This window comes from Lacerta agilis, chromosome 16 (genome assembly GCF_009819535.1).
Source record: "Lacerta agilis isolate rLacAgi1 chromosome 16, rLacAgi1.pri, whole genome shotgun sequence".
NCBI classification, from domain to species: Eukaryota; Metazoa; Chordata; class Lepidosauria; order Squamata; family Lacertidae; genus Lacerta; species Lacerta agilis.
The window spans coordinates 20,501,598-20,520,055 of NC_046327.1; the positions used below are offsets into that span (position 1 = coordinate 20,501,598).

General features: G+C 45.6%; 1 protein-coding gene across 2 annotated transcripts; it reads left to right on the forward strand.

Annotated features, from left to right (window-relative positions):
• Nucleotides 1-345: 345 nt before the first annotated feature.
• On the forward strand, nucleotides 346-17,908 carry THEGL (theg spermatid protein like). 2 transcript variants are annotated; one of them, XM_033173996.1, is made up of 5 exons: nucleotides 346-506; nucleotides 10,307-10,427; nucleotides 13,785-13,922; nucleotides 16,131-16,306; nucleotides 17,729-17,908. In XM_033173996.1, the coding sequence occupies exons 1-5, from the start codon at nucleotides 460-462 to the stop codon at nucleotides 17,841-17,843; spliced, it is 597 nt and encodes a 198-aa protein (XP_033029887.1). In that variant the 5' UTR covers nucleotides 346-459; the 3' UTR covers nucleotides 17,844-17,908. The 2 variants fall into 2 exon arrangements, with proteins under 2 accessions (XP_033029887.1, XP_033029888.1); XM_033173997.1 differs by lacking the exon at nucleotides 346-506 and adding an exon at nucleotides 5,986-6,067.
• Nucleotides 17,909-18,458: the final 550 nt, after the last annotated feature.

The following is an 18,458-nucleotide window of genomic DNA, read 5'->3' on the forward strand; positions in this document are numbered from 1 at the left end:
AATAAACCCGGGAGGGCTCCCTGTATCAAGCAAGAAAAGGGTGTGTTGGAATTCTCCTGTCAAAATAATTATTTGACAGTATGTTTAGGTTTGGCTCTTTTCAAATGCACTAAAGTTATCCTCCCCATTTACACTGTCCCACATAAGAAAACAAGAACGTCTGCAGATAAGTTCAGTGGGGCTCACTCCGGTTTAGTGGGCGTATTGCAGCTTTACTTTCTCTATTATGTATCGTAACATTTGGGTCAGGCTGATAGCTCAGTCGGAACAGCATGAGACTCTTAGTCTCAGGGTTGTGGGTTCGAGCCCCACCTTGCAGCGTGTTGGGCCTCGAACCCACAACCCTACAATTCTATGATTCTATACTCCTTAGTGACATTCTAGGACCACCTGTGCACCTGAGCCCAGTCACAAAACTGCTTTATATCTTTCAACTTCTAGGTGTTGGATTTTACAGCAATGATGGAAGCAAACCTGGAAGCAAATGAGGAAGGAATAGGAAAAAGGTATCTGTTTACATACAGAGTTTTGGAGCTACTTTGGCCAGTTTCGTGGTTCTAGATTACGCCAGTCTGCCATTACTAGCACATCAACAATCTGTGCCAGGATCGCCGCACAATTTCTGTCTGACTGGGCTAAGTACAGCCAAATATCTGGCTAGAGGGCGGCCAGCAAAATAGGAGCCTGGTCATCTGCAAATCCTTTGGAGAAAGTTGACTGTAGGAAGGGTTATTTTGATTTTTTTTAAAAAAATTGCCAGGATCTGTTGGAGATATAAACTCATCCATAGCTGGGCCTTAGTCTAGTTGGGGCTGCCTGTACTTTGGCCTTAAGTGTGCTACAGATGTGCAACATCAGCCTCTGTGATTGGCAGGCAGTCTCAGTTACAAGGAAATCCTAGATACTTGATCTCCCCACCTTGTCAGGTCAACAGCTGCTCTCAGCAAGACTGTGGGATGGAGAACTTCCCTGCCTTTTTCAAACTGCTGAAAAGGGGGGTGGGGGCAGAGCTCTCTCATTCTCTCTTCCTCTCTTGGTATTTACTCTCCTGCCCCTGTCTGTCAAGAAAAACATCATTATAAGCCCTACCTGGTTAGGAGGCTTATAAAAGTGCCTTGGCTTGTCCTGGCTTGAAGAACAGGCCTATCGCCTCAGGTGCAGAGGTGTCTCTCAATGAAGCCTTTGCCTAGGAGCAAGTTTTGTGCATGACGGAATGACTTTGGAGTTCAAATGTAATTAGCTAAGTCCATTATCGAGTGTTGTTGGGTTTTTTTTTTTTTTGCATCAAATGAACATAATAACCTGTCATCTTCTTGTCAGTTTTCTGTAAGCGTTCTCAAGGCAGAGCAGTAGGAACAGGGAAGTAGGAATACAGGAACCCCCAAGACTCCAGCCTGCTTCTGGAAATGCAAATAATAAAAATACAACAAAAAATAAAACAGAATAAGGTCTTTGACTGGAATTCTAATAAGAACATTTTGCATAGACCGTCTGGTCTTCTGATCCCAAACATTTGCACTGGTATAATATGCGTACAAGGGATGCGGGTAGCGCTGTGGTCTAAACCACTGAGCCTCTTGGGCTTGCCGATCAGAAGGTCAGCGTTTGAACCCCCACAATGGGGTGAGCTCCGTTGCTCGGTCCCCAGCTCCTGTCAACCTAGCAGTTTGAAAGCACGCCAAAAGTTCAAGTAGATAAATAGGTACCGCTCCGGTGGGAAGGTAAACGGTGTTTCTGTGCGCTGCTCTGGTTTCACCAGAAGTGGCTGGCCACATGACCCGGAAAAAACTGTCTGCGGACAAACGCCGTCTCCCTCGGCCAGTAAAGCGAGATGGAGCGCCGCAACCCCAGAGTCGTCCGCAACTGCGACTTAACTGTCAGGGTCTTTTACCTTTTTTTAATTTGCTTGCAGTCTTGCTTGCCCGGGTGGAGGTCTCTGTGTGTGGAAATGCCTGGTTTTTGCCTGGTTAGAATGTGGGGCAATTGTACAAAGGTAAGAGTCACAACCGTTCGCCACACCGACTTTGGTTTCTGGCCACACTCGCCATTGGCATGTGGCGCCCCAGAAAGGGAATGTGGAAAAGAAAGTTTCCTTAGCCCTGCAAGGGAACTTACACTTTATGCACGATAGTTTTATCCACCTATGTGTTTCTTGTTTGTTTTGCAACTGTACAAGTTTTCAGTTCCAGGTTTGGAAGACCTTGCGAAACCAAAGGAGATCAAAGAACTGTGCAATTTTTTCCGGTAAGATTCTGTGGCTTCATAAAGGATTGAATCACAATAATAATTATTCGCATTTGACACCTTAACGTGCTCGGAGCACATCATAGCATTGTCATAGGCCTCATCCGCATTATGCATTTAAAGTGGTTTCATACCACTTTTATTCCCTCAAAGAATTCTGGGAACTGTGGTTTGGCCTCACAGAGCTACAAATGCTAGAGTCCCCTGGGAAGAGGGATTGAGCATTAAGACACTAGGAGAATTGTGAAGTGAGGGGAATGTGAGGAGAATATGGGTCTCCTAACATCTCTCAGCACTCTCAAGAAACCAGTTCCCAGGATTCTTTGGGGGAAGCCATGATGGTTGAAAGTGGTATGATAGTGCTTTAAATGTATAGTGCAGATGGAGCCTTAGCTGTCACAATTATCTTATGACAGACTTGTACTAAAGACCCATATTATCAGCTCCATATTTACATCATTAGATGTTGAGAGCAAGGACAGGCTTGTGGAGTAGAGGTCCCGAATATTTTCTTTCTGTATATTCTGAACAGGTAATACATTTTGGAGAGAATTACATTGGAGGAGGTGATCTTGTTTATCGCGTAGAATATTAACTTTGCTTATTGAGTAGAATTATTATCATTACATGATCTAGAGAGATAATTTGGGGGGAGGCAATTGAAGAAGAATCAAACTGTTTTGGGACCAGGATCTGTTGAGAATTGAATTGGGAGGGGGGTCAGTGAACTGATGGGGTGATTTGGAGTAGGGTGCAAATTAATTGAATAATTTATATGGGCTGATTGGAAAGGCAAATTAGCCTGCCTTCTGTGACATTTAAAACCTAAATCTGCATTTATACTTATATTATTTATTTATTTATTACATTGATATCCCACCTTTTTCCTTCATGGAACTGAAAGTGCAAGGATGTCGCCTCCTGGACCTTCAAACTGTGCCCTTGATGCAAATTTTTAACAGTTATATAGCCTGGTGTATTATGGGTAGCTCTAAAACCATCAGAAGATGGATCACAGGTTATTTGAAAAGGTATTTAGTGGTCCTTTGACTATATTTGAAAGTGCCGGTTACCATGGTTTCAGCATTTCAGCATTTTGCTTTGGAGTGACTCTGCCCTGATTGGTGCATTTCAATCTCACTTCGTTTGGATTGCTCCAAAGTAAGTACACCAAGAACATAAGAATAGCCCTGCTAGGCCCAGTCGAAGCATCTTGTTTTCACAGTGGCCAACCAGATGCCTATGAGAAACACACAACTTGGACCCGAGCACAACAGTACCCTTGCCTGGTTGTGATTCTCAGGAACTGGTGACCTCCCAAGGAATATAGGGTTTAGAACCGGGGTACTTGAAAAGCAGTGTCCCAACGCTGTGGTGCCCAGGCTTAGAATTTCCTGTTTGTCTCACTCTCTCATTGTTGACATTTTTGTACCCTCCGGCTGTGAGCACTAGGCATTGAGGCCTGAATTCAATTTCTGCCTATCTTTAGCCATCTCACCCCTTGGCTTTTCCTGTAAGACCAATTGCAGTCGTTAACAGTCGTCAACAGGTTTTCCACACCTATCAGCCAATCACCCATTCCCACCACCCTTCTGAGTAATACCCCTCCCCACCCCCTCACTATATATAAGGGTCTGGTGACTTCTGTTTCAATGTATCTGAAGAAGTGTGCATGCACACGAAAGCTCATACCAAGAACAAACTCAGTTGGTCTCTAGGTGCTACTGGAAGGAATTTTTTTATTTTTTATTTTGCCTTGAAGGATGTTTGGCTTTACTTTTTTTAGTTTTTTTAAAAAAATATTATTGCTTTTAGTTCCTGCTCTTAGTTGTCTCAAAGATCTTGTAAGGTGGACAGAAAGTGTGGGATATATGTATAAATTAATGGTAGCCAGCCAAATCGGTGAACCACAGCCATCAATGAGTGACCTCCCATTGCAAAATCACTGTTAGTCAGTTTGCTCCCCCAAAGTCACAGATCTTTATAGATGATTTGGGGTGAGAACAACTATAACAGCATACATGTGTGTGAGTGATTTGCATATATAAGAATAGATGCTTGATACAATAGCCTATGGTTGTGTGCAGGAGGGTCTAACCATGGTTTGAGTGGCACTTTTGTTTTTTATTTGCAACAGTAAGTTAGTCTGGGAAACCAAGATACAATATGGCCCGTTTCCCTCACGTGCTCTGATGTATCGGCCAACTTCAAGAGTCTTAGGCCTCTCAAAACCCAAGAAACAAGATGGAAATCTCCCGCGCAGGTTTGTCATTCTTACTTTCCCTCATTTAAAAGCATACAGGAGCTGAGTGGGTTCAGGCCAAAATCAAGGATTGTACTTCTGATTCCCTGCGGAGCTTTGGATTTGTGCTTCCTGAACAGCAGCTTCCTATGCTGTTTATGGCAAACCTCTTTTGAAACCACAGCTGAAAGGGTTTGGAGGAATAATATATAATAATAATCACGGTGTAAGTAATAATAAGGGGCATTCAATATTAATTTTGGTTCTCAGTCAGCAACTGCAGGCAGAAAGGAGAGATCGTGGAAAGGGTGTCGCCATTACTCTTGGTTGCCAAGAGGTCTGACTCACCAAGCGAGCAGCTGTTTGTGCTGGAATTGCAGGATGTTTTAATTTGAATTCCAGGCCCAACATTGGGGCGCTTTTAGCTGCCAGCTCCTCAAGCACAGTGGAACAATTCATGGAATGATTTAAGCACAGTCTGTATAGTGCATATCCCATCCTTTGACTGCCTCCTAGATTCATGTTTGGGGCAAGAAATATCAACTACAAGTGCATATAGCACAAGTGTTGTTATATCAGTGGCAGTGTGTGTGTGTGCCTTTCAGAGGGATACAGAAATAGTGCAGAATACACTGATGACACAGAATTCAGCTTCCTAATAATCTCACTTTCCCTCCCATCCCCCCCCCCAAGAAAATTTCTAGTCAAGATGGCTACCGGTATATATTTTTTCAATGCGTAGGACAGTGATGGGGAACCTGTGCCACTCCAGAGGTTGCATAGTAAGGGGCTTGGGGGAGTTTGCAGGCAGGCACAGACCATAGAATACTTGTTTGGATGAAATGACAAATGATGGGTTGCTGCAAACCAGAACTGGAGATAGGAAATCACTGCATGCAATGAGAGGAGGAAGGAGAATGAGGGAAACACAGAGCTCAAGGTCACTTGTGGCTTCTTAATACAGTGCCAGCCAGTTTGGCACTATATTGGAGCAGAGGTCCCTAGAAAAGCAGCCTTTAATAAATTGCCACGATTTCCTTTTAAGAGGTTGTGTGCTTTAATACATTTGTATTAAACTTGGATATTCTTTTAAATCAATACACATTTTAAAAAGTTGGATGGGGGGGGTTAAAATACCATTAAACTCCCCCACCCCCAATGATGTTTTTTGAAAAATCCACAATATTTGAATGGAGAAGGCTAGCCTAGAACCCTTCTCTTTCTGGATGGTGCAGGTTGTTCTATTAATCATATGAAGAAGCCCTGGGCTCCTTTGTATGTGGTGGGGGGGGAGTGGATATAAATATAATAAAGAAATGAAATAAAGAAACCACGACGTAGAACCAGGATGAATAAAATAAGGTGGAACTCACACTTTTGACTTTCTGTTTGAAATAATGCCATGCTCTGCCTTACCTCCACTGACGCCTTGCGGTTTCTCCAAGGTCCATCCATGTGTATAGTTGTGGCCGGCGTCTGAGATCTGGCATCGCCCCCCCGGATTATAGTCTATAATCCCGAGCCAACGGATATTACAACTAGCAGAACCTAGAAGATGCGCAGAAGTGTACCTAAACAAAGGTGAGAGACTCGTGCTGCCAACTGTGTTGATTGCTGGGCTCCGTGTAGGTTTCCAACACAGAACTTGTAGAGGATCAGGCTTCCAAGGAAGGGTGAACGGTTTCCTTAAAGTGTTTGCTGAGATTCGAAAGCAAAGCCAATTCGATGGTGTGGTCCCACAACACACCTGCCGTGTGTTTAGGAGGGAACAATGTTGGAGAGGCCATTGATCTGGTTTCTCCTCACATGAACTGCAGACTTCTTCCCAGGCAGGCAGTGTTTACATGGGAGGAAACTGTTAAGTTGTGCGGAAAGATGGACGAAGGACACAGATCTTTAGTTCAACAGCTCTTTATTACACCAGTTAGAACTGCTCTTTGTGTCACCCACAACAGCATAGCTGGCTGCTTTATATAATACTAAGTAACTTGTAACAGTAACAAATTCCAACTAACTAGCCAATCAGTGAGTGACAGCTCTCAATCCTTCATTTGCATACTGGTGGCCCTGAGTGAGAACTGCAGCCAATCTTAATATATAACAGAAACCATATAAATATCCCATTTACACCACAGTAGTAGTCTCCCTAGCTTTCTAACTTGCCATCAGTTCCCAGGCATCAGAAGCCCATATGCACAGCCTTCGTAGCACCTCAAGAGCTGCTGCTCTCAAAGAAAACAACATGTGTCTGAAAATGGGTAGAGGAAGGGCTAAATGTACTGATCCCGACTTACGGTATGTTGACATTAGCTGCTCATCTCTCCCTGTTGCATTTCAAACTGCAGTCGTTCAGCATTGTTCACATCAGAGAGAGGGCAGGGATGTCGTCACCGTGATGCACACAGACATGCTGTGGGTTAAACCACTGTGCCGCTTGGGCTTGCCGATCAGAAGGTCGGCGGTTTGAATCCCCGCGACGGGGTGCTCGGGAGTCCCGTTGCTCGGGTCCCTGCTCCTGCCACCTAGCAGTTCGAAAGCACGTCAAAGTGCAAGTAGATAAATAGGTACCCGCTCCGGCGGGAAGGTAAACGGCGTTTCCATGCGCTGCTCTGGTTCGCCAGAAGCGGCTTAGTCATGCTGGCCACATGACCCGGAAGCTGTACGCCGGCTCCCTCGGCCAGTAAAGCGATATGAGTGCCGCAACCCCAGAGTTGTCCACGACTCGACCTAATGGTCAGGGGTCCCTTTACCTTTATCTCTGCAAACAGCAATTGCCCCTCGGAATTCCTACTCGTGAAGCTCTCGTCTGTGCCGTTTCTAATGAGATTGAAGATGGTTTGAGGTGGGAGGGAGGGAAAAGCATCAAACAGCAGTATTTGTCAAGAGCGACAGGATCAATAGGATTGGGGCTGACATTGTATGTATGCAGCTTCAAAAGGTAGCAGTGAGAACCTGCTAGGTAGAGAATGTGTTGTAATGCAAAGATAATTATAGACAAATCCTCAGAGACCATGGCCTGCTTTGGGTGTCAGATTCCTCAGGAAATAAAATATTAACAACATTATATCTTACTTTCAAATTACTAAACCCCTGGTGGTAGAAACTGGGCAGAGCCTGAGTGGAACCTAGTAAATTATAAGGGGAGTATGGGTCCCAGCTCCTGCCACCTAGCAGTTCGAAAGCATGTCAAAGTGCAAGTAGATAAATAGGTACCGCTCCAGTCATATGGACATGTGCGGTTAAAAAAATAAAACTGAGTTTTAGTTAAAGTTGGTCCCTAGGCCTGAGGAAGGTAAGCTTTAATAAAATTATTATGGAATGGGGTGTCCCTATTTTCATCGGAGAAAATTTGGAGGGTATGCAATCTTCTCCCATTTTTCAACTGCACTTTCCCACAATTGCAAGTAAAAAATTGAGGGAGAAGTAGAAGCGTAGAAAGAGGTGATGTCATGGAGAAAAACTGGAAGGGGAAAAGGATCCAAGCAGATGGAAATATGAAAATCTATAAATGGAAAACCTGCAGTTCCCTCTTCAGCGCGCGCACACACACACACACACACAAAAACTATGGCCTGAATCCTGAACTGGCCCAAATCCCTTTCAGAATCTCTACGCCATCTTTACAATAGCAAGAAGCAACTGTTATTTTGGAGGGGTGCACTTTTCATGTGAAACTAGTAAAAATGCCCATGATTAAGATAGGAGGGGTGGTCTCGTGAAAGAATGACGTTTATATTGGAGAGACCCCTCGGGAAGTTGACACCAGTCAAGCTGCCAAATTTATTTCATTTTCTTTTGCACATGCACACAAGCAGAACATTAGTTGCGATATGCATTTCTAGCTGCAGAACAGCAGCTGATTATCAGCACCCACTATCATGTGATACAGAAGCCTAATTATGTTCACTTCTTCACTCGATAAGCAAGCAACTCAATACCATTGGACCCTATCCATTTTGTCGGCTTGCTTTTTGGCCAGAATCACAGGCTGCCATAATTTTTTGCCATCATTTCTCTGTACAAACGCTTCAGTCGTTCATCATATACACAATAGTTCTCCCTCCTCACGTGTTTGGACCTCTTTTCGCTGATCTGCTGCCAGTTGAACGAGACGGTTGTCTGCTCCCCTTTTCCCACCAGCTATAAACTTGAGGGTGAGGCATGAAAAAGAAAGCAGCTTAGCAAAAGCAGTGGGAAAATTGGAAAGATCAGAGAAGAGGCCTAGGGATGGGAAGAGAACTGCTGCAAAACTCTCTTCACACAGAGAGATCTTGGGCTCTTGGTCTTCCTCTTTGAAGAAAGAAGGCAAGGCTTTGGTGACGGGGTAACTCGTCCCTGGACTGTAAATGAAGAAGAAGAAGAAGAAGAAGAGTTTGGATTTGATATCCCGCTTTTCACTACCCGAAGGAGTCTCAAATCGGCTAACATTCTCCTTTCCCTTCCTCCCCCACAACAAACACTCTGTGAGGTGAGTGGGGCTGAGAGACTTCAGAGAAGTGTGACTAGCCCAAGGTCACCCAGCAGCTGCATGTGGAGGAGCGGAGACGCGAACCCGGTTCCCCAGATAACGAGTCTACCGCTCTTAACCACTACACCACACTGGCATTCAACTGAATGGGTGATAATGGAGAGAGAAATCCCTGCAAATAGAAAACAAGCATGTCAGGGTGGCTACATCCCTTCTCTTTAGCATCTGGTTTTCTGTGTGTAAGGAATTTTGTATGGAGGAGCATTCAGTTACATGGGCCCCAAATACCATACCCTCCAATGTTTCTCCAATAAAAAATGTTGTCGTTTAGTCGTGTCCGACTCTTCGTGACCCCATGGACCAGAGCACGCCAGGCACTCCTGTCTTCCACTGCCTCTCGCAGTTTGGTCAGACTCATGTTAGTAGCTTCGAGAACACTGTCCAACCATCTCGTCCTCTGTCGTCCCCTTCTCCTTGTGCCCTCCATCTTTCCCAACATCAGAGTCTTTTCCAGGGAGTCTTCTCACCAATAAAAATAGGAAGGTCCTAAAGAAGGAGGAAGAGGTGGTGGTGGTAAAGGATTCCTGGGTGGTTAAGTCCAATCAAAGTCAACTATGGGGTGCGGCGCTCATCTCACTTTAGGCCAAGGGAGCTGGCATTTGTCCGCAAACAGCTTTCTAGGTCATATGGCCAGTATGACTAAGCCACTTCTGGCGCAACAAGACACTATGATGGAAGCCAGAGTGCACGGAAATGCCATTTACCTTCCTGCCGCAGTGGTACCTATTTATCTACTTGCATTGGTGTGCTTTCGAACTGCTAGGTTGGCAGGAGCTGGGACAGAGCAATGGGAGCTCACACTGTCATGTGGATTCGAACCACCAACCTTCCGATCGGCAAGCCCAAGAGGCTCAGTGGTTTAGACCACAGTACCACCCGTTGTTGTTGTTGTTGTTGTTGTTGTTGTTGTTGTTGTTGTTGTTGTTGTTGTTGTATTTATATTAGGTGTAGCCAGTGGTATTTTTCTAGAAAAATAGGTGCTGGAACTCACCATGAATATCTCCCTTGTTTTCTCATAATGCCAACAACACCCACCTGAGAGGTGCCGGAACTGAGTTCTGGTGAGTTCTGGCAGGGAAAATGCCCTGGGTGTAGCATATAAAAAAGCACTTTCAATACACACATCACTATAGACATTATATAGATATTATGCTTGCCACTCGCATCTATGAGTTGCAGTTCTGTCAGGTAGCTATAGAACTCACTACACGCTTGTGGGGTGGGTGGGTTGTGGGGGCAGTGAGGAGTTATCAGGCAGTTGCTAATGTCCCCCTGTTTGTGTTTGCTTGCAGGCCCCGTAGTTCCCCGCAGTGGCCTGTCAGTAGCGCAGCCCTATGTTGGGAAGCTACCCCAAGGATTTTGGACCTCTCACAACCGCGAAGCCTGCCCTCATCCTTCACCTTTCCAAAAGAGGTAATCAGTGATGATGCTGAACCAGAGAACACCACCAACAATGACAATTTCAACAAGCGTTTCCATACACAGGCTCTGCCTGTCCTGTGAAGTCTCCTGTGCTTCTCTCCGCACTACAAGGGAGGCCCCAGGGTTCTGCCACTGCTTTGAGGGAAAGTTGCCCGCAGTTTGCCCTCCTCGCTGCAGCTGAACTGTTTTGAAAGAGCTGAGCCCAACAAGTGGCCTTGGTGTTTCTGGTTTCTCCCATTCCTCCAAGTTTGTTAAGACCAGCTTAATCCAAACAGTCAGGAGCGCTGACTTGGGTCCCAGGTTATGGGTGCCCAATGGCACCCTGACATAACGCGACATCGTGATGTTGTGATGTGACGTTACATTGGCAGCAGTGCTGCAGCGCTTCCGAGGCCTTGCGAGACCTCCACCGCAACTTTCAGTTTATACCGGAAGTTGCGTTCGGAGGCCTGCACGTCCTTGAATGTTGCCAAGGAGGTTGTGTCAGGACTCCGACATGACTTCCAGTCAAATCTGGAAGTTGTGTCGGAGCCCCGCAATGTGGGTGTCCTAGAGTTGGTGCCTGTGCGAACAGTGAAGGATAACCAGCCATCTACAAAAAAAATTCACTTCTGGTTTGGGGCTACATGCCCTCTGATAAAGTGGCCCAGGAAGGATAATGGGAAGCCTCTGTTGTTAGGTAATGTGCGAATATGGAGACTGATGTTGGCTGAACTTTCAGCCCATGCAAGAAGAATGGAGGAGGAGGAGACTGAAAATGGTGGCAGTCTTGAGTGCTGTTGCCTGGGGAATCTAATTTTGCCAGAAGCCTCTTAACTCCGTCTTGGATGCAAGTTCTAGCTGAGTCTGGAACTTTTAACTTTCATTTTTATGGGGGCTTCCCATCCCTGACCTTTTTTTTTTTTTAAAAAAAAAAAAAAAGCAAAACTTTTCCCTCTTTGCCATGTGGACAGGCATTGTGATTTCTTAATGTGGAAAATAATGTTCTTAGAAATATTGTCTGGAACCACCATACTAGGGGCCCCTCCAGATGTCCTGTTTATTGTACATTCGTGGCAATTTTTGCGCATGGCAATCTTGCTTACACTCCTGTTAGTGCCTGCAACCCTTTTGTGGCTGTCATACGTCTTCATTGCATATCCTGTCACTTCCAGCTGAAACCCCTTAACCCCAGTGCTTTTTTTCTTTAAAAAAAATGTTTAGGGGTACTCTCATTTTCCTACTCATATTGAAATACTGCCCCTCAATGAGGCCAAACTTAGATTCACAAAATGTTTAGGGGTATGCGTACCACTGCATATCCCCATAAAAAAGCTTTACCACAAATGTCCTCTGTTTATTTTTGTCCCCCTTCTGTTGCGCTGTAGCATCTGCAGACAGCAATAAAATGGTTGCGCTGGGGAAGTATCACAGAACAAACTAAAGCAGAATAAGTCCACAACTAGCACACTATTATTGTGCCAATAGAAAAAAAATGTCGCAGAAGACACTCACAATAGAACACCTGTGTGCAGAGGTGCCATCTTCTTGAATGAAATATTGCAGGGGCCCAGGTAAGCCCCGCCCCCATAATCAGTCACATGATATTCACATGACACGATGCACACACACCATTTGAATGGCAATGCCCATCAACTTTGTGGTGCCTGGCCCCTTCAAATATTTTATCGTGGGTGCCAAAGCTCCCATGGCCCCTAGGAGTTGGCTGCTATGCCGGTATGGTATGGCCTTTATTCCATATCCAGCAAGCTGATTGCAGAACTGAAATGATTCAGGGCCTTTCTATGTAATCAGCACGCACCCAAGCATCATAAAAACACCTCGTTTCATTCTCCGACTCATCCTTGTTTCCTCTTCCTTTCTTGATGCAATGCACTCCCACTCTGTTCAGCTAAAATGGGTGGCCAGCCTTCCTGTTACGTAAGATTTGTTACGCCAGGGTGACGTTACGCAGCCACACATAGAATATTCCTTTTAGTAATACGTAAAATGGGATAAAAATACTACAGAGCGCACTGCCAAGACTCTTCCCTTTTTTGCAGACGTGGGCAGAAGCAGCTCTTGGTTATAGCTGTTTCCACCCATAAAGGGCAAGAAAACTGAATGGAATGTGGAAGAGGCCATTTTTTTCCAATATGTGTTTTTGTGTGTATGCACATAAAAGGGACAGCTTCTGAGGCACAAGCCTGTTGCCCAACCAGCTATTCCCTCTTCCACGACAGGGAACAACAAGCCATCTGACATTGACACTTCCTCTGCACACACGCACACACACACACACACACACACACACACACACCCGCCCCATGGCTGGGCAAGGTACGCCCCTGATGTACAAGCCAATTGTCAAAATGGCTTCTCTCCCTCTCCTCACATGTCACGAGGCTGAATATGCCAGCCGTTACTTCAGACGGGTGGACAGACGTCCCTTCTCTCTCTTGCCTTGCGCGGGGAAGAAACAGGCTAAGAAGGCAGATTGGTTGGCCCAGCCTCCATGTGGCTTTAACAGCCCCCCCCCTAAATAAAAATAAAAGGCTAGTCATGAAGCAATCAAAAGACTACCCTGAATGCAAATTACATGTGCAAAGAGGCAGAGGACTATCTGGATTGGAACACAGTGGGGCTAAAAGGGTAAAAGCCCTGATCCAAATTGGGCTCCCCACACGGACAATATTTGATTTTTTAAAAACGTGCACTTTAAAGGCACAGCTGCATAACAACAATGGAGCACCTTCCTGAGCTGTCATGGGTACTCCCCGCCAAAGGAAGGTACCCAGAAGATAGTTAACACTTTATTGTCAAAGATAACTCTAGAAACCTACACACCCAAGCTAGCATCTAGGCAGCTATTCCCAGGTCCGCACTTTATGGAGCAGTTGCAGCAACAGAGGAGCACTCACCCTTCACCAGTTTATGTACCTTCCCCCGGTGGGCTGTGAGCATGCAGCCGGAGACTGTGCCTGCATGGCAACTTCCTCTGCTCTTCCTTTTTCAGTCCCCTCCTGGTTCTGGGAGACAGTGGTGCAGGAGAGGGTGGGGAAGCACCTGGCCCTTCACTGCCTCTTCCTCCGACCCATCCTGTGCTCCACCCTCCAGCTCTGAAGTTTCCCATGCCTCTGACTCTTGCATCCTGGCTGGTACAGTTCCCCGCAGATCACTGACCCCCTCTCCCAAATCAGACTCCAGCTCCGCTTCTCCCAGTGCACATTGTTCTGCAAGTCCCTGACCTGAGAGGTTGTTTGTGCATTATAGTTCATGTAATAATGTGTTTGAGGTCTTTGCTCTTGTTTGTAACGTCTGTCCTAAAATTAAAAGACTCCTGTTTGCTGTTTTGTTTGGTTTGTGTAGCCTGAAACGCGTGTTAGTAGGTCTGCAATGCATGCTTCGGCATCCGAAAGAATCATGTGCATTTCTCGACCAGTACAGAAGAGAGATACCAGTAACTTGTACTATGACAGCAGATACAAAGAGGCTCCGATCCGACACGTAATTCTACTACTTTGGTTCTTTAATAGCTGGATGATTGAGGGGTTAACATTTCCACCAGGTCCTGCACTTGTTTCTATCACTTGTAGATAAAAATGGATTGGGCTGTTGTCTTACAGTTGCAGTGGGGAATCTCCAGCCCATGAGCCGAATTAGACAGAGAGGAGAGCCACAGCATATGTACAAAACATACCCAATGTGCCATTTAAAGCACATGACATCCCTCTGAAGAATGCTGGAAACTGTAGTTTTATAATGATGCTCAGAACTGTAGCTCTCTCTGTCTCTGTCTGTCTGTCTGTCTGTCTGTCTGTCTGTCTGTCTCTCTATCTTTGTGTGTAAAGCTACCCTTCCCAGGATTCTTTAGGGAAAGTCATGTGTTTTAAATGTACTTTGGAAGTGGTTCTAATTGTGTGGTATCAGGAACTACCCTGATAGTTCCTTGCTTGGCAAAGGAAGTCTGCAGTCAGAGCTGTTCTGCTGATAGGCAGTTGCAGACTGTTCTACAGAGTTCATTGTCCAAAGTGAGGCTTGTTTAGTCCTAGGTATCTCTTTCTTCTTTTATTTGACATCTGTTGCTATAAAAAGGACCCCTGAAAGTTAAGTCCAGTTGTGGACGACTCTGGGTTTGTGGCGCTCATCTCGCTTTACAGGCCGAGGGAGCCGGCGTTTATCCGCAGACAGTTTTTCGGGGTCATGTGGCCAGCATGACTAAACCAGATCAGCGCACGGAAACAGCGTTTACCTTCCCGCCGGAGTGGTACCTATTTATCTACTTGCACTTTGGCGTGCTTTCAAACTGCTAGGTGGGCAGGAGCAGGGACTGAGCAACGGGAGCTCACCCCGCTGCGGGGATTCAAACCGCCGACCTTCCGATCGGCAAGCCCAAGGCTCAGTGGTTTACACCACCACGCCACCCGCGTCCCTCCGTTGCTATACTTCGTTATAAAGAAATATACGTAAATAAATAAATAAAAACCAACTGGGGCTTGCTGTATAAGCCCTGATCATAGAATCATAGATATTTGACAGCAAGCTCTGCAAGGGGGGGGGGGGGGTCAGCTGTACAATGGCGTCCCCAGGAATTTTGCTGTGCAGCCAATCCTTGCTTGCAGCAAGGAACTTGCTATGCAGCTCCACTTCCATTCAAGCCGGGCTGCAAAGGGAAGAAGGGGAAAGCTTCGCAAACTGGCTTAGGGTGTGCTCCCAAGTCTTTCCTTTGAACCATAGAATTGTAGAGTTGGGAGGGATCTTGTGGGTCCAAACCCCTGCAACGGTGAGCTTCTGGGATGTCGTGGGATGCCAGGCGTTCTGGTGCAGTGGAAAAACCCAAGTGATTGTGGTGAGGGAAATGAAAGGTTGGTTGGAATGGGTGATAAGCTTCATACAGAGACAAGAGAAGCCATTTGCTTTGGCTGGGAATAGGTGAGCGGGGGAAAGGACAGAACAGGGACACAGTGGTGCCTTGGTTCTCAAACTTAATCCATTCCAAAAGTCAGTTCCAAAACCAAAGCGTTCCAATACCAAGGTGCGCTTTCCCATAGAAAGTAATGCAAAATGGATTAATCTGTTCCAGACTTTTAAAAACAACCCCTAAAACAGCAATTTGTCGTGGGTTTTACTATCTAACGAGACCATTGATCCATAAAATGAAAGCAATAAACCATGTACAGTGGTGCCCCGCTAGACGAAAATAATTCGTTCTGCGAAAATTTTCGTCTAGCGGGTTTTTCGTCTTGCGGAGCGGCAATGACAGCCGCGCTCCGCAAAACGAAAAAAAAAAGACGAAAAATTTCCATCTTGCGAGGCAGCCCCATAGACTTTTTCGTCTTGCGGGGCAGCCTTCCGCTAGACGAATGCCTTCGTCTAGCGAGTTTTTCGTCTAGCGAGGCATTCGTCTAGCGGGGTACCACTGTACTGCAGTCACACAATCAATCCATCAGTAGCTGAACTGGGTTCCACAAAGTCACAAAAACAAAAAGAGCTGCAAAAACAAAATATCTCAGCGTAACAGAAGTCTAACTCAAAACAGAGCATGTTTGGCTTCCAAAAAAGAGTTTGCAAACCGGAACGCTTGCTTCCAGGTTTGCAGTGTTTGGGTTCCAAGTTGTTTGAGTACCAAGGTTTTTGGGAACCAAGGTACCACTGTACTGGAATTTAATCAATTTTGTGCTGTTCAGCAACAATCAATCCTGCTTTGTTCCACAGGTAACCCCGGCTGCCTTGAATTATGTGGCAAGTCCGAGGATATTAGAGCTTGCGAGAGCAAAAGTGCTCGCTCCGGGGAGTTCTCCTGCCCGTCCCGCTGAGTGGCCTGTCTCAGCGGCGGCAAAGCACGCTGTGGCTTCTCCTAGACTTGGTGAACTTGCTCAGCCTGTCGCAAGGTGGGACTTCCTGGGATGACTCGATGAATATGTTTTGCTTGTGCTCAGAGTCTGGTTGATCCTCAGATTTGAGATGGTGGGGTGGGGTGGGGAGTCAGGAAGGCAGGGACTTGTGACCGTCTTCCTCTGAGGTGCATGGCTTCATATAGGATTTTAAGCAGTGCTTTTTTCTGGGGTGACACAGGGGTACACATACCCCTAAACATTTTGTGAATCTAAATTTGGCCTCATTGAGGGGCAGTATGAGTAAGAAAACAAGAGTATCCCTAAACATTTTTTTAAGGAAAAAAGCACTGGTTTTAGGTTGTGAGATTCCATTAGATCCACCATCGTTTTTGTTTTTTTACTTATATGAAAGACTCAGTAAGGCAGGATGGCAGAGAGAATTGGGGACTTGTATAGTTAGTTACACAGTAATCCAGTCTAAGGAGGGACGGAAATGGGAAATGTGGGAGTTTGCTTCAGGGACTAAATTAACACACTGCATAAGATTTAACAGGAATAGACAATAGCAAGACAAATTCAGAATGAATTGGATGGCTTTAGGGAGCATAGTTAGAAATACAGGCTGCTGCCTAAGTCAAGTTATGATTTCACCAAGTTCTGAAAATCTGAATTAAATAAGTCTCTCGATAGATGGTGATGATGGTGGAGGAAGAGAAGGTTCCTTGGTGGGTCACAATGATTCAAAATAGAACAGTGAAACAGGTTATATATATCTATCCTGTTTCAGGCTTCCTCAACCTCGGTCCTACAGATGTTTTGAGACTACAATTCCCATCATCCCTGACCACTGGTCCTGCTAGCTAGGGATCATGTGAGTTGTAGTCCAAAAACATCTGGAGGGCCGAGGTTGAGGGAGCCTGACATATAATAGTAATAATATACTCTCTTCAAAGGGCATTGTTAGGTTGCGAGAGCATGAGACTCTCAATCTCAGGGTCACGGGGTTCAAGCCCCATGTCCGGGGGGGGGGGGTGTGAGATTCCTGCATTGAAGGAGGTTGGATTACATGACCCTCGCGGTCCCTTCCAACTCTGCAATTCTATGATCTCTACATGAGAACATCACCTGTGAACTAAGTTTCTCTACTCTCCAGCCCACCCTAGACACAATCACTGATTCCACCCATATTTTCTCCTCCTGCAAATGTAAGGGGACGGATGGACAAAGGGCTTAAGGTTGGAGATACACCACTGGCTGGCTACTGGCACAACAGTGGCACAACACCCACATATATTCACAACGCTTGTGTACCTTACCATCCCATTGGCTCAGCCAAATTTGGTAGCGACCCTATCCCCATCCAGCAGGTATAACTTCAGGGTGGGATTGTTCTGTTATCACTTCAGATCCATTTTGTATCACAGATCACTGTTTAGACTGACAACTACCTCCCCCCCCCCCACTTTGCACTTGCAGGGCCGCAACCCAAATTGTCCAGTTTAACCCAGATGCCTTTGTTGTGAAGGAGAACGCTAAAAGGGCATACTGCTCAGCAAGAGTCAAGGAGCTATCGCAGCCAAAACAGTACTGAGCTAATTCATCAAATGTACCTACCTCTCTCTAACCCCCAGGACCTAATTTTAAATAAATTAGGAGAATAACACTGATTGCCTTCCTCTCTTTCTTTCCACCACTATCTTGGGCACACTGGCATACCCTCCAGCATTTCTCCGATGAAAATAGCAACGTCCTATTCCAAACCTTCCAACATTTCTCCGGTGAAAATAAGGATGTCCTAAGGAAAAGCGGTGCATTTCAGGATCAAATCAGAAACTGAGACCGCTTCTGTAAATCAGGGACTGTCCCTGGAAAATAGGGACACTTGAAGGGTCTGAAATGGTTCTGAACTATTTTTAACAGCGCACAATAATTCTGTTAAATGTGCGTTTTCTTCCATTATTTATTCAGTCTTTGCACACACTGCATTTTAAAGTGCATTCTGCATGCTGAATGTGCTGATCTTCACGCATCATCCTTATCCCAAACACATCCCACCCTTTTCAACTAAATGTGTTATTTCTTGCTCTCAGTTTAGTGCAAAAGTGTAATGCTGTATACATTTGCATTGCTCCCTTGTGAGAATGACAAGGAGTGCATCAAGAGAGGATCTGTTTGTGGGTGGGGAAGACTTTAATATTAGATGTTT